The sequence below is a fragment of the Ciconia boyciana genome, chromosome 16 (assembly GCF_034638445.1).
Source record: "Ciconia boyciana chromosome 16, ASM3463844v1, whole genome shotgun sequence".
Classification (NCBI taxonomy): domain Eukaryota; kingdom Metazoa; phylum Chordata; class Aves; order Ciconiiformes; family Ciconiidae; genus Ciconia; species Ciconia boyciana.
Window position 1 is genome coordinate 13,488,985 of NC_132949.1, and position 15,489 is coordinate 13,504,473.

Below are 15,489 nucleotides of genomic sequence, written 5' to 3' on the forward strand. Positions count from 1 at the left end.
CACAAGCCCTATAGCCACTTCCAGCCTGTGGCAGCCCCACCCATGTCCCACTCTTGGTCTCCAGTTGCAAAGTCTGTGATCTGACAGTTGCAACAATGCATTTTTCAGAAAGTCAGACTGCCCTGGAGACCTCTGCGGGGTTCAGCACCGGTCCACAGTGGTGGCTGGGGAGCACAACACACTGGAGAGGGGATCCCCTCACAGCACAGTCCTAGAGACACTGGCCACCAGTCCACTGTCCAGCCTGTGCTCTGCAGTCAGAATCCTGCTCCCAGCACTGCTGAGCATTGTGGGCATCCAATGTCAGGGACACTGACCCACCCATGAGCACAAAGGATGTCCATTTGCTGGCACAGGGCCAGCTATGCTGTGTCTGAGACTTCTTATGGGTGTTGTGGAGAATGTAATGACTCGAGCGAAGCGCTGTGGAGCAGGTCTAAAGGTTGAACAGCACTTTATCCCTGCACGTAGGACCTCCTTTCCATTGTTTCTTGTTCTCTTTGGACCTGCCATGCAGTTGTAGGCACTTTCTATTGACTCTTCTCCATATTAAAGTGTATTTTGATGTCATCAATGAACACAGGAAGACAGGCTATGCACTGGATTCCCTATGGGGGTTTATTATTAAAAGCTCTTACCGGGCAGCTCTGTTAATTTATGCAGTGACAGGGGCTTGCACAGGAAGCACACCAAAGCCCAGATGCTTCGGTGGGAGACACCAAGGCATGGCTGCCCCCTGTGCAGCAGAAACATGGCTGCTCCAGCTCCTGCCTGTGCCAACAGTTGAGAGCAAAAGAGACAGAGGTCTGGACAAACATGCCTCACAGTTTTTCTAGACTTTGAGCAAGGGGATGCCAGGGTCACAGAGATCAGCAGCTGCCCTGCCTTTCCTGGCTTCTTGCTTTCTGAGGTAGCTGAAGGCATAGAGACTCCAGGTCACCAAGCTGAAACGCAAAGTTGGACATGACCCCTGTCATCAGACATGTTCTTATTCAGTGTTCAGACCCACTGCCAGCAACACACAGGACCTGACCCACCCAACACGTAGGTCCGCTCCATAGTCTGGCTCAGGTTAGCCGTCGCTGCAGTGGGAACACACCCTGTGGGCACGAGTCCTCTGCCAGCAGTCTGGGACCTTTCCCAAAGCCCTGCTAGGTCAGTCTGTGGCCTTTCCCACCCACTGAATGCTCCCTGTGCCAACTCAAGCTGGCGAGGCCCCTGCGCTGGGCAGAGGGACTGTCCAAGGCCAGTGAGCTGGCTCTGCCTCCAGCTGCACTCCTGTTTGAGAACCGCCTTCATCACTTTATTAATAGATTTTGTCATTGTGGGTTTTGTTTCTTCCCCTCCTTCTGGCATCTAATAAAGAGGCATGGGTCCAGTTTGCACTCATTTTCCATTTCAAATCTCTGCCATGTTTTCTTTCTTTTAGAAAGATTTTGTTTATTATATTTCTAAAATGTAACAAAATAAGAGAGACAAAGATCAGACATAACCACAAATGCCACAAAATTAGGACACGGTTAAACGATGCAGCAATAACCAAAGAAGACATTCAAGTGACCTTTTACAAGAGAAGCCAATGCTTGCTCGCAGAAATGTGGGGAGGCAGCTGCTGGTAGAGGTGCAAGTGTCACCAGGAGAGCCTTTCAGGGGTGGCTGATCACAGCCAGGCCTACCTGGTGGCCACAATGCCACAATCCACCTGCAGTAAGAACTTGGCTTCGGAGCTGGGCTCCACTGGCCTTTAGCAGACATGCTGGGGATAGAGGAACCCTAGGACATGGACACATCGCACAAACCCCGTGCAAAGGGTATCCACGCTGTGTAATGCCACGTGGGCAGGGCAAGCAGAGCTAGGTCTGAGACAGAAGCTGCCCTGTCCAGTGCTGAGCTATGGGACTATGTGGGTTTAGGGACCTCAGCTAGTATCTCAGTTTGGTGCTGCAGGGTGTAGTGGAGAATGTGATGGCTCTGGAGCGAAGCGCTGTGGAGCAGGTCTAAAGGTTGAACAGCACTTTATCCCTGCACGTAGGACCTCCTTTCCATTCTTTCTTGTTCCCTTAGGACCTGCCATGCAGTTGTAGGCACTTTCTATTGACTCTTCTCCATATTAAAGTGTATTTTGATGTCATCAATGAACACAGGAAGACAGGCTATGCACTGGATTCCCTATGGGGGTTTATTATTAAAAGCTCTTACCGGGCAGCTCTGTTAATTTATGCAGTGACAGGGGCTTGCACAGGAAGCACACCAAAGCCCAGATGCTTCGGTGGGAGACACCAAGGCATGGCTGCCCCCTGTGCAGCAGAAACATGGCTGCTCCAGCTCCTGCCTGTGCCAACAGTCGAGAGCAAAAAAGACAGAGGTCTGGACAAACATGCCCCATAGTTTCCCACATAAGCAAACCAGCCCCATGAGAGACACGACCAACTTTCTGGTGGAAGACTCCAGGTTGCTGAGTCCAGGACAGCTCTCCATGTCAGTAACTTTTTTCCTGAATCCAAGTCAAGGCTATGAGAAAACTCAGCCTGGATTTTTTGGACACCTGTGCCCATGAGCTCAGTAATCTCAGAGTAGGCTGGGTAAGCCTGCTGTAGGGCCTGGCCTCAGAAACCCTGCACACTTCATTGAAATGAGAAACCTGGTCATTTTGCAGCCATCAGAGCCATGACTTGGCAGTAGGAACAGTGGCAACAGTGGCAACAGTGATGGTGGTAGTGTTAAGTACCGGGGGACACTTCCAGGGACCAAGGATTCCCATTTCACTGGAAAAGTTGAAAAATACAAGTTTTGGTTGGGGCTGGATTTAAACCAAATTCTGAAAACAACAGTTTCCTTCGAGCATGGCTTGTCCTTTGTAAACAGTTCAGGTTGCATTGCCACTAACAGAAACAGCCAATTGCTAAATGTTTATAAGTAAACCAAAATCAAATCAAATAATAGTTTAGAAATAAGTGCTACTTCTATTAAAAGCCTCATCCTGCCTGAGTCTTTAGCCCACCAAGGCTGCTGGGAATGGGGCTGCCCCAGGTGTGCAGGGCCCTGCAGCCAGTGTCTCAGCAGTAACTGGTGTAATCCCAGTACCACCAGCTCCCGCACACAGGACTCATGAGTCAGACCTGGACAATTCATGAGATTAGCCTAAAAGCAGTTTTGCAAACAGAACAAGCAGCAATAACAAATTTGAGGTTGATAACCACTTTTTGAGCCTTTTCAGCATACTTAGGACATTATTGCTTATTTTAAGATTTTTAAGTTTAAGATTACTTTAAAAACTACAAGCATGGCCCAGATTCATAACGAGGTGTTTTATCTAACTCAGAATTATTTGCATGTGTAAATTGCATGTAAAGTTACAGTAGTACTTTTAATGGACTGTTTTGCCACGAAATAGCCCTGGACATGAGTAGCGCTAAGAACTGGTGGCAAATGCCAGGTAGCATATGAACTGCAATCAATCATAAGTACTTCTAATCTCAAGCCAAATGCAGAAACAACAACCACAGCTGACAAAACTTGAAGCGCTTATAGTAGGGGGCAATAGTACAGCAGCCTGGGTAATGAGGGCTTGTAGCCCCTGTGCTCTGCCCAAGGCTGGCCCACGGTCAAGGCAGAGGCTGTGGATAAATGTCTAGGATAAGGTTCTGTGGATAAGGCTGTGGATAAGGTTCATGCTGTGGCTCAGCTCCCAACCTAACTTCATCCACTGTACTGCATTTCTGGGGACTGTAGGAAGCAGGGTTGTAGTTTTGGTCTTCTGGGTGTTTGCATCTCTTTCTCAGTGTGGAAAGAGGTTGTGAATGGGAGAGCGGACTGGATTTATTGGCAAGGGGCTTGCTCACAGGGGTCAAGGATCAGCACAGGGCACTAGGGAAAAGTGCTGGAGTCTCCACAGGGGTTGTGCCATGTGGTGTTGGGCATCACGAAGTCTGCAGGAAGGCCAATGTACCAGCCCTGGGTCTGCCATCTGTACCTTCAATGTTGTTGACATGACCAGACCTGAATAAGCTCTGTACAAGAACAGGAGTTGAGACAGCTGGAGTGCTCAGGCTCCCTCACATTGACATGAAGACCTGTCCTCTGTCTTTGATACCCAGAAGTGAATTTTTACTCCTATGGCTCCTGTAGTCTCACTGCCCAGGCAGACTGCTCCTTTTTTCAAAGCTTTCATTCTTTCACCCTATGTGGATGACTCTGTTTTTCACCCTTTCCCTCTGGAGCATTTGCTGTGTGTGTCTGGAGCACAGCATAAAGTCCCAGCATTATCACCGCCATCCATCCCTTACACTGCCATCCATCACTCACACCCCTCCTGTGGATGGGTCCCGTTAGCAGCGTGCTGGCTGCAGGAACATCTTTCCCCAGATGGTGCCAGGAGCTGGGGCTGCCTCTGTGCCAATACAGAGCCTGTGTGGAGGAGCAGTGGTGCCATAAGAGAAGGCATCAAAACTTGAGGACAATGCGTATAAAAGGAGTATCCTCTCCACCTTGTCTCAGCACCTAATTTATCCACACTGGTGGGCTCTCCGAAGAGCCTATCTCTTCCAACTGCCACCATAGGGAGCGCTGGCTCGATGAGATATCTAAGTATGGTGCTGATCAGTCACAGAGCAAGTACTCCGTTTGCACAGAGATTTTCCAAAATTCCCAGGTCTCTTGGGCAACGTAATGTACAAGTGCTCATGCTTTCACTCCTGGTCACCCCAGTCATGATGATGTGCCCTCTCTGTTGCAGCGTGTGATGTGGGGAGGGCTTGCTTGCTTGCTTGCTCGCTGTAGAGTGACCAGGGCTGTGATAAATACCATTTGGAGCAAAGAAATGATTTATTTTTCAAGCTGCTATGAATGAAGAGACTCCAAGCAAAGCTGCGGCTGTGGGTTGAACACCCTGGAATAATCACTGGAAGTGGTACAGTGTGGCTGCTGTCTTAGCTAATGCTAGACCTCTCCATTTGAGTCCATCACATAGGGTCTTTTTACAGCAGTGGCAAGAAATGGGTGCTTTAAGGAGCAGATGATCTCACTTGTTCTTCAGCTCACAGACAGGCACGATGACCGTGCCCTAGAAATTCTTGTTTCACCCTGGTGAATGTAAAGGGAGCTGAGAGTGCCTAGTCCTAGTGCCTGCACTTGCACTGCGACATTTGGTCAAATGGATGCCAACCACAGAGAGAGTTCTGAGAGCTGCACCGGGTCACCAACCCAAGACAAGCTGTTCTCAAGGCCTTGGATGTTTACTGGAGACTGTTGGTGCTCTGGGTCCGATCAGACAGCTGGCAGTGGGCACAACTCTGGATTTTGCACAGATGTCAGCTAAGGGATTTTGTATAGCACAGGCCTTCTGCCAGTCCCCCTGAGAAAGCTTGTTGTTTAGCAAAGGTTTCAAGCTGCTACCTTTTGGAAGGTTAATACTGACCCGGTATTTCTCTAAAAATCACAAGATCTTGCAGAAGCGGCAGGCAAATATGGAACAGGAGGAGTGCTTTGCCGTTGCCTTTTCCATACAGTTCATCACTCAGAAATGTCCCTACGGGCTCACCCCAGATCCTACCTACGCTGCAGGCTCTGCCAAGCATGCCCACACATCCCATGCTCATGGGCACTTTGCTAGCAAGGGAAGGAGATAGCAGTAGTGGCAGTTCTGTTGCACTGCAAGCAGGAGGATAAAGCAGGTTGACAGCTCTTTGCGATGTCCTGCTGCTAGTCAAAGCCCATCAGGTGGCTGCATTCCTGGGAGACACCTCTTGCCAAATCCAGCTACATCACTGTGCCAACGCATCACGCTGGAAGCCTCACTTTCTTGTGATGGTCACCATGTGTCATTGTATCAAACCATAGTCACTTAGCCTCATTTTCAAGGTTCTCAATTCTGCCATTTTCTGTGTTTGTCTTCCCTTGCTACCACATCGTGACAACACCTGCAACGCTGTAAGTGTATGTCCATTCCAGACTAATAAATTAGCTTCTAGGTGCTACTACAGTATAATAAACCACATTACAGAGGTCACACCAGCCTGCCTGTGCTCACAGGGAAGCAGGAGGGAGTCCTTGTCCTGCTGGGAAGGGCCTTTGGGTGCCAGCAGATGTGCCATGGACATAGATGCACAAGCAGGGAGTTAGTTCTCCAGGAATTTGCCTCAGTGTATCTGATCACTATGAGTCCACATTAACTTTAAGATCAACTATTTCAGAAGCATACAATTTGTCAGTCTGGTTTTGTCCCAGATATTCTCAGCCTATTTAGAGGACTGTCTGAGAGGTGGATCTTGGGAGGATCTGGGGTAATAACCCATTTCCTGATCACTGCTTCCTCTACTGGCTTTCATCACTTAAAGCTTCTTTCTATGAAAAATGAAGGAGAAATTGCTCCTTTCCAAAATAGCTCGAGGGTACGGGTCTGAGGCCAGAGCTGAGATGCTCTCCTGAGAACAGCCCCTATCTTTCATCATCCTCCCCAGGCTGAAGGCCAGGAGCTGTCCTGGATGAAGACAGCTGCCACTTTCCATCACTGGGCTCTTTGCTGCCATCTCAGGCTACATGGCCTTTGGGCAGCTTGGAGCAGATATCAACACTGGGAATTTGGAGGCTGGGAAGGAGATACTATCCTAAAACCCCTGGGAGTGCAAACAGTTGGCAAACCTTGCTGAGCGTGGGGATCACAATCTGACCAAATACTAGGCGAGTTTGCCTTGAGTGAAGATTTCATGGCATCATGTTTGCACAGCTCTGTTCACTGGGTCTTGGCACTGGCCCCACAGAGGGGTTGCACAAGAAGCTGCATGGAATAACTTGTCAGTGGAGGGGGATATGCAGGCTTGTGGCAGGTTCCCTTGGTTTGTTTTCCGTTCACTGGGAAAGTCCCCTGGCCGCCTTTCCAGGCACTCCTCTTGACTTACAGCTCCTTGTGTGGAGGCTGAAGTGGTGAGCAGGTCACTTCTCCAGGGCATGGGAGGAATGCACAGATCTGTGGAAAACAGCCTGTGGGCTCCACGCCATGCTGCTGCCCTCAGCATCATCACAGGATGGGGCTTTCTGCATCCCTGAGGAGGCATGAGGGAGTTCAGTGAGAGGAATCATCTAACGGGGACATCATCTGCAAGGAAAACAATGAGATAATAGCAGTGGTGCATTCCCTGGCAGCCGCAGGATGGTCTCAGAGGAGCAAAGGTCTCTTGTTGTTCTGGGTGCAGGGGCAAGTAGTCAGAGTTGTCTTCTGCCTTGCCAAACAAGACATGGCTCTAAGGAGGACAAGGCAGGATTCCTGCTGGAGCTTTTACGTAGCAGGGTTTGGTCAGCATCTGCAACAAGACAGTGCAAATCTCCATGGGACATTTGCCTATGGAAATCCAGAGATACTCTTACTGTCTGAGCACTGTAAACATCAGCTAAAATGCACAAAGTCCATGTTTAGTGAGACAGTTTTATCAGCAACATTCCTGCAAGCAGAAGCCCAGGAATACAAACACACCACAACAAACACGTAAAGAATTTGATAAGGCTGAACTGCATCTCTGAACATCTCTCTCCTGGTTATTCTCTGGGTATTTGAAGTTTTATGGTGGGTCACGATTGCTTAAGAGGCACTGCACATGCATTAGAGCTAAATGTATTTACTTCCACTTCAACCTCCAATAGAGCAAACAGGAAAGCAGGGGAGGATCTAGATGAATCCTGTATCTGAGGAAGTGTAAGAAATGCTTGTTCCCATCTCGGTGCATGCAGGAGGTGGCACAGGGGAAAAGGTGAGAAGGTGGAAGGTGAAGATTAGATGTATGGGTCCATGCTGGGCAGGAAATAACTGTGCAGACCATCAAAGTTGCATCACGTAACCGAAGTAGGAGCCAGCCTTGTGGAAGAGTCATTCATCAAGCCATTTCTAAAGGTTAGAAGCAAAGTGCATTTTGGGGTGCTGTGCCTAATCCTATACAGGCTACAGGCAGGATCCAGGTGCCTGAACATGAGTGTCTCAAGCCTGTGGAGATGCCTCAGGTCCAGCTTCCATAGGCTCTGCATCCTACCTGCCAGCCAAGCAGGGGTATCTGAGACGGTGCTGGAGGCCTCTGCTCAGACACTAGGATCGAGCCTGGAACCCTCCATGCTTAATATGAGAGACTATCCATCTCCTTTTTTTCCTTTCCTTTTGGGTTGCTAAGGTGTATTTGCAGGACTGCAGTGGCATTGAGCAGAGGAAGAATTGTCTGTCCCTATGTTAGATCCCAGAGCAGGGCACAAGAAGGGTCTTGTTTTGCTCCTGTGACTGGCAGATGCTATTTCTACTGTGCACCTTGACACAAAGCTCACTCCTGGAAAGCTAGAAAGAAGCTTTATCCAGGCATTTGCTTGGACATATGGAGACCTGAGATGTGGAAAGGGATTGCTGAGACCTGGTCAGTGAACTTTTCAGTTTAGGAATTTTCCAACCAAACAATTTTTTTGTTGGAAGATGAGCTACTGAAGCCAAAACTGTTTCTCAGGGAGACAAATTTAAAGTTTTTCCCCACTTCTTAAAATAATTTTTAATTTCAATGATTTAGTTAATTTTTCGTAAGAAGAGATTAAAAGTGATAAAAAATTAAAATATTTTCAAATTATCCAATGAAATCTTATGAGTGACCTGCTACCCTTTATTTCTCTTGTTTATTTTGCAATATCTTCCTACGCCAATTTGGGATAAAATTCTAAAAGTCACAGAAAGTTTTGCCGGGTGGGAAAACAGATTCCTCCCAGCTGTAACAAACTCAGAGCAGCCTGCAGAGCCCCAGGTGACATGCATGTGGGTGGACGGTGTGCTCTAGCTCTTCCTCCAGTTAATGCTGGGTGATTTCACAATGGCATCTCTGCAAAGCCCAAGTAGCACCAAGCACCCAGGCTGGATAAGGGCAGTGATAACTCAGGGTTTATCCCTGATGCTCATCAGTTTTTGGCTGTGACCCTACCTGCAGGTTGCTGGTGGTGGGCTGGGGGCTGCCAGGTGGCAGAAGGACACAGCCAGGGCTCAGCAGAGAGGGAAGGAGAAGCTGGAGGGAACAGCAGACACACAGCCCCTTGACAGCTTTAAGGCAGAGCTGCCCTCACCAAGCTGCCCCCACGCAGGGGCCATCTCCTCAGTGAGTTACCTCGGCTGCACGGTGAGGCACACTGAAGCCCGAAGAGAGGTCAGGGAACCTGCAGCCATGCTCGCAGTCCATGCCACTCTGCAGGGATGTGCCTGTGCTGCACTTGCCTTGATTTCTGGTTTCCAAACCTGCTCCCTGTGTGCAGAAATGTTCATCCCTGGAGAGCAGGACTGCAGATCTCTGAGTATCTGGGCAGCGCACAGGACCTCCCGGGGCTGCAGGCTGGCACAATCCTCAGTCTACATCTCCCCCAGCAGGACAGACTCAAAAACGTGTGTGGTGTCTGTGGGCACTGCACTGGCTGCCTGGGAGATGGGGGAGCAGGGTAAGGGGAGAGGGGCAGCCTGTCTGGGCATGCTGCTCCTGCAACAGCAGGAGTGGGAGTAAGGCAGCACCCAAGGGTGTTTGCCCAGAGTGGTCAATCTGCAGGGCAGGGCCAATGCAAACTGCCCATGTCATGGCCCAAGCTCAGCAGCAGCAGGCATTAGGGGCACAAGGGGTGACAGTCACTGAGGAAGGCGTGAGCACCCTACGCTGCTCTGACTCAAACTCAAGGAAGGGAATATGTGAGATGGTGCCATGAGTGGCATGACTTGGTCATACCCAAAAGTGTTCGGGTACCTCTCCTGGCCAGTGGCTGCCCCAGAGGCAGTCAGGAGAAGAGTCCACCCAGCCTGGCTCGTGTCCCAGGAGCACAGGGCTGACACAGGGCTCAGGCTCCCTCGGTGACAAGCTCAGCACTCAGCTCCAGGCTTCAGGGACCATGGGGCTTCATGCCCCTTGTGTTTTCTCCCTCTTCTCCTCTTCACTAGAGCTGAAGAGTTGGGTTCCCATGCCCTCAGCTTTGGCCTGAAGAGCACTGGGAAGTGGCAGTGAGATGCAGGTGTTGCATCAGCCAGGAAACCCATGCCTTTTCCTGAAAAGTCATACTTGAGGTGAAGTATCTGGACATTGTGGGTCTGCCTTACCACTGACTTACCACAGAAAAAGATCTGGCTGTGCAGGTTGTGGTTGTAGTGCCTCTTCCCTGACCAGATTGACAGGGGCTGATCTCAGAAGACCCTGGATGTATGTGTGAGCCAAAGTCCTTGGGAAAGAGACACAACCAAGCCCCATCTGGGCCTTTATGGGTGGGCAAGCATGTCCAAGGGGAAGCAAATTTGATCCTCATCCATGCTACATTGCTCTCTGAACAGAAAGCAGGGAGGCTTGTAAACCAAGCATCTGCTCCAGAGGATCTCCAGTGTCTTACAAGGAAGTATCCATGAGCTACCATGGTAGTCCAGCTTTATGAATTTAATATTTATAGGCAGAGAGAGATGGGACATGGCCTGTACTGTGTATAGCCTTGCAGATATGTGTTGGCAGTGGTGGTTGATGGGAGATGTGCGCTGAGGCTCAAAAGTGTGCTTAAGCTTTGTAAATACAATCAGTTCAGGCTGAAGTGAGTGAACAATGTCGAATGTTTTGAGGCCAAATTTTACTTCAGAAGAAAAACACCATTGAGCCAGTAGTACTTGAGTGTGTTGTGAAAGCATGCGTCTCCGGGGTCGCAGCGTGACCTCCTGGCTCAGACAGTAAGGACCCCAGTACACTCACTGCAAATTAAAATGTTGCATATGCTCTGAGTGCAAAAAGATTGTACACAGTGCCTGTAAGAAGCCTTCCTGAAAGACTCTTGCCTCTGCTGGTGGTCTTGCAGCTTCAGCACTGGATGTCTGGCTCACACTCTCTATTTTTCAAAAACATTAATAATCATAATCCATATAAAACTGTCATATTGGTTCAACATGTACGTCACCAAAGCCCTGACTAATTTATCAAAGATTTAGTGTTCAGTTGAACAAAGTCTCATTTTTGTAAGCAGATGCAGTTTGCTGGATTGTCCTGTCATCACCCACTGTTTCTACTGGAAAGATGCATCATATCAGCAACTTCTAAAAGTTAAAAAAATATGTACATTTTAAAATAGTAATGTAAACACTTATTGCATGTTCCACGTTAGTCATGAATTAAATCGAGAGCTTAGGGGATAATGCTGCTTGTGCCAAAGTGGGTCTGCAGCCCTACAGCCACTAGTGGATGGTTGTGCAGCAGATTGGTTGCCCATCACAGTGGTGATGGTGCCTTGCATAGCAGTTGCACCACTAGAAACAAGACAAGAAGCCACTCAAGGGTGCTAAAAATGCTCACGCAGAGGTGGAAACTGAGATTGTCAGTTCAAAGATGTGGCACATAACACAGCCCTGGCCTGTCTGGATGTGTGCAGGGCTGTTCCCATGTGTACTGGCAGCATGTCAGACTTTGGTAGGAATAGTTGAGAACAGGAGATGGGGAAAGGGCCACAAAGGCAAGCAGAGAAGGCAGTGGTGGGAAGCACACAGCAGAAGGGAAGGTCTGGTGTGGGGCTTTGCTCAAGTAAGGACTGAGTTTGGATCAAGCATTGTTCTGCATTTTGTTTCAGAGCCCAGACAGCACGGTTGGGTATGGACACTGTCTGTCCCAGGTGATGCACATGGGGACAGTTTTATGTCCCACCTGCAAAGTGACACAGGTACCCTTGGGACCTCCTCTCTCACCAGTGCATCCACCCCATGGGCACCCTACATGGAATCACTCCCAGCAACAAAACGCAATGTAAAGCAGGACAGACAGATGCAGTAAATAACCTGCTGCCAGTGGGACACGGCCGTGGGAGAATGGTTAGGGCAGGTGGGGGTGGATGGTGAGATGGATGGGGATGAGAAAGCAGATGGCAAAATCCCTGCTGGTGCAGGGTAGGAAGAGGGGTGTGAGACAGTCCTGGCACATGTAGCATGGAGGAGATGGTATCGTATACAATGCACTATTCTTACTTCCTTATACAGTAAATTGGTAACTTTTTTTGTATTAAATCAGATTTTATCACTGAATCAATCTTGCACTTTTCTATTCTTGTTCTCTACAAATGACCTTTTTTAGCTCTCCTCAGCTCTTTCCTGATGGGACTCATTAGGAGCTGGTGCTGATTCTTACAGGCATTCACTTTCACTTACCATCTGGAGATTTTTTTTGGACAATGCTTTGTCGAAACAGTCCTTGCAGCTTTCTTCTGCTGTGCTTAGTACCAGCAACTCCTCCTGGGTCATGTACCTGCATCCCACAAGTATATTGGTGTGAGCTGAGTCCTTCCCCTCCCTGTTTCTGGTGAGATATGAGTGTCATCAAAGGACATACCTCCTTGACCAGATGTTTTGTAGAAGCACAACCTGAATTTGTAAAACTTCCTGAGAGTTTTCCTGACATATTTTGACCATAAATCTCACATAAACCTCGGAGTAGAACAGTGTGGTAAACAAACAAACAACTCCTCTCATCCTTCAAAAACTCTCAAAAAATTTCACCTGACCTGGTCGAATTCTTCATAAAGGCTTTAACTCTACCATGTGTGCTAACCACAACTTTGATATCAAAGAAAAGTTTTTGCATGCGTATTTTACTTTGCAGGATGTTTGTACACTTCCTGGTGTAAAAGCTAGCTGGTGTTTGCTATTCATCTTCTGCTATCTGTATCATGGAATTAGCAGCCTATTCTCTGTTGTGCGGAATTATTTCTGTCACTCAGTTTGATCAGCAAACCAGAGCCTTATATAAAGGAAGATTGTTCTCATTTGTAGATCTGTTCTGTATTTCTAACAGTTCAGGAGCTTTCTCATGTGGGTGCCCCATGACTGTGTTTTTTCATAACACTTTCTGCAAATATTCTGTGTTTATGGATGGAAATTATTCCAGCAAAGCCGCCAAGGATGCTGACCCAGCAGAGAAGGTGAACAGAGTCAAGCAGGCAATGGGGAATCCTGAAGTCTTCCCCTGCAATTTTTCTAACACAGAAGAACAGATGGAGTCATTAATTGTCTGTGGTCTGATTGTTTCACAAATGCCAGTCTTTGTTCACTGTTCCAAGGGCTGGTTGGGGACTTCATCCTTACCTGCTCCTCTTCTCTTCCAGAGGTCACTTTGGTGTCTGCTTCTCTACCTGATCATCCAAGGTGGAGCAGCAAGAATCTGGACCAGTCCCTTCAGGCATGGTGATGAATGGTGTGATCAAACAGGATCGCTCAGACCACAAAAGTGCACCAAGTGGAAATGAAGAAGAAAAGGCACCCAAAGAAAAGGCTGCCAGTGAAGTGAGAGATGGCACCAAGCTCCAGCCACCACCCTTTGCGGAGCGGAAGAACAGTAAGTTCCTCACCCAGTGGTGTCAAGAGAGGGGAATTGAGACTGGATAAATGCTGGTTTAGCATCTCTCATACGTGCTGGGTTTGCGGCTCATCATTATTTTTATGTGTGGTGCTTTTGAGGGTGTTTCTGATGGCAACATTTTAAGATTTAATGGAAGTGGCTCCTCAGCTCAGTATTTCCTGGTTGGCCTTAAATGCTGTTGTCAGACTTGAGGCAGTTACCATGTTCTTTGCGATCCAAGTGTTTGGTATAATTTTGGCTGAAATGTGGCATTTCAAGGTCTTAGGAAGAGACTGGTGTTCTGACTGTAGTAATGAGATTTGCTGGGTGAATTAAGGTGATGTGAAGTTGATCAGTGGAGAAGAAACGGAGAGGGTATTTTGTTTGCAAAGGCACCAATAGACCTGTTCTGCTCTCACAGAGCATTGGATGCTTCAGATAACCTTGTCTTCAGCAAAATTGCTTCAGATCAAAATAATAGAGAGTAGAATTTGGCCTGGGCCTCTGCAAGGGTCATTTGTGTTTCTTTGGTCATGGGTCCAGAAACTAGTCTTGCTGGCAGACATTGATCGGAGTTTCAGTGGAGATCTGTTGGTAGAAAGCTGATGGACAGAAAAAAACACAATTCAGCCTGCGCAAAGCATGCTCAGGCTAAGGAGTTGTTTGCCACTTCTTTCAGGCAACTGTATAATATATGAAATGAAGAAAATTACTTTTGTGCACTCTAAGGCTTTCAACATTAAGTCCTCAAAATATCATGCAATGTGAGAGTGTAGCTCAAAGGCACTATTTTTGCTTTGCGTCTTTGATTGTTTGCATTATTGTACAGAACCCAATTTTTCTCAATCACTATAAATTAGAAATAATCCAAATGATGTCATCATGGCAATGTACTGGTGTCGGATTGGAGTAACACAGCAGAGAACCAGGCCCAGAGTCTGCCCATAGACTAAGTCACACCAGTGAGGGCACTTCTTTTTTACAGTCCCAGATATCGAAGTATACCTAAGATAATATAACAATGGGAAACGTGGACTTGTAAAGGGGAAGACTGTTTGGTGATGTAAAAAAAATCACATTTTCTCTGTAGCTTTCACATTCTTATTTTTTGCATCCATTTTCCCCCATGTTTTTTGTTATGGGAAGGCAAAGAAAGAAACATCTCCAGGTGCCCATAGGCAAAAGCTGCCTCCCAGCATGACCAGCAGACATGCAGATATTGACTGCACTAAGCCCTGCAGCATCATGAGCATCTGCCTTGCAGCTGACCCTGTGTCAGGGGCTCATGCCCCCCGGGGCTGTCGGCTTGGTGGCCCACCAGGACATGGCTTCACCCCTGCAGCCCCTCTATGCTGGGCTGTTTGCAGAGTCTCTAAGCAAGAAGAGCCTCCTACAGTCTGGGCATCCCTCCAGCCCTTTGCTTTCCTCCTTTTGCTGCTTCTCTCTTTCTTTTGCACATTTAGACAGCATAGGGGCTCAGCTCTTCCCGCCATCCGGATTTGGGAACAGCCAGCTCCCTTCATCTCACATCATGTCAGGAGCTGGTGGGCCCACCAAGTGTCATGCATGTTGTGTGGCACCCAGGCCTGCCTTTGATGTCACATTCTCTGGGGTGACAGCTCCTGCAGGGCTGGTGGAGCAGCCTGACAAGAGCCCGGGGAGCAAAGAGGGAGGGGAACATCCTGCAGCCCCACAGACTACCCTCCACAGCAGTACACAGCAGTCACCTCCCTTCACCCTGCAGGATGCTGCAGAGCCCTGAAACAGATTTGTCCCTGCCCAGGGCAGAGCCTCCCTGTCCCACTCAGTGCCATTTGTTGGGTTGTCATAGCAGGGACCTTCTACCCCATCCCCACACTGCAGGGTGGAGAGTCAGTAGTTGGGATTGCCATGGGGAAAAAGCAAGATGTCAATGTCTCCTCGTATCCCACCCCCATGAAGGGCACCCGTACAGGTGTATTCACCACTCCCACCCTCATCCCTCACCCCACAAATACACAGGGGAGAGCAGCAGGAGGGAGCAGGGACCCACCATTCAAGATTATGCCACTGAAGGAGACAATGCCTGGGAATGAGTTCGGTGAAAGGGATGAAAGTCCCATCTGTTTTCTTTAGGGATCTGCCAGGGCATGGAAGGAGAAGCAAGTGCAAG

At 48.4% G+C, this 15,489-nt stretch overlaps 1 protein-coding gene across 7 annotated transcripts in view; it reads left to right on the forward strand.

Moving 5' to 3' along the window:
- The window catches only part of MYOCD (myocardin), a 263,589-nt gene that overhangs the window by 133,871 nt on the left and 114,229 nt on the right, over positions 1–15,489 (forward strand). For 5 of the 7 annotated variants that reach the window (XM_072881172.1, XM_072881173.1, XM_072881177.1 and 2 more), the window contains exon 2: positions 13,105–13,334. In XM_072881172.1, the coding sequence (XP_072737273.1) occupies positions 13,181–13,334 (154 nt within the window). In that variant the 5' untranslated portion in view covers positions 13,105–13,180. Of the gene's footprint in view, positions 1–13,104; positions 13,335–15,489 lie in introns of those variants that run through there. The other 2 variants (XM_072881179.1, XM_072881182.1) reach the window with 1 other exon arrangement.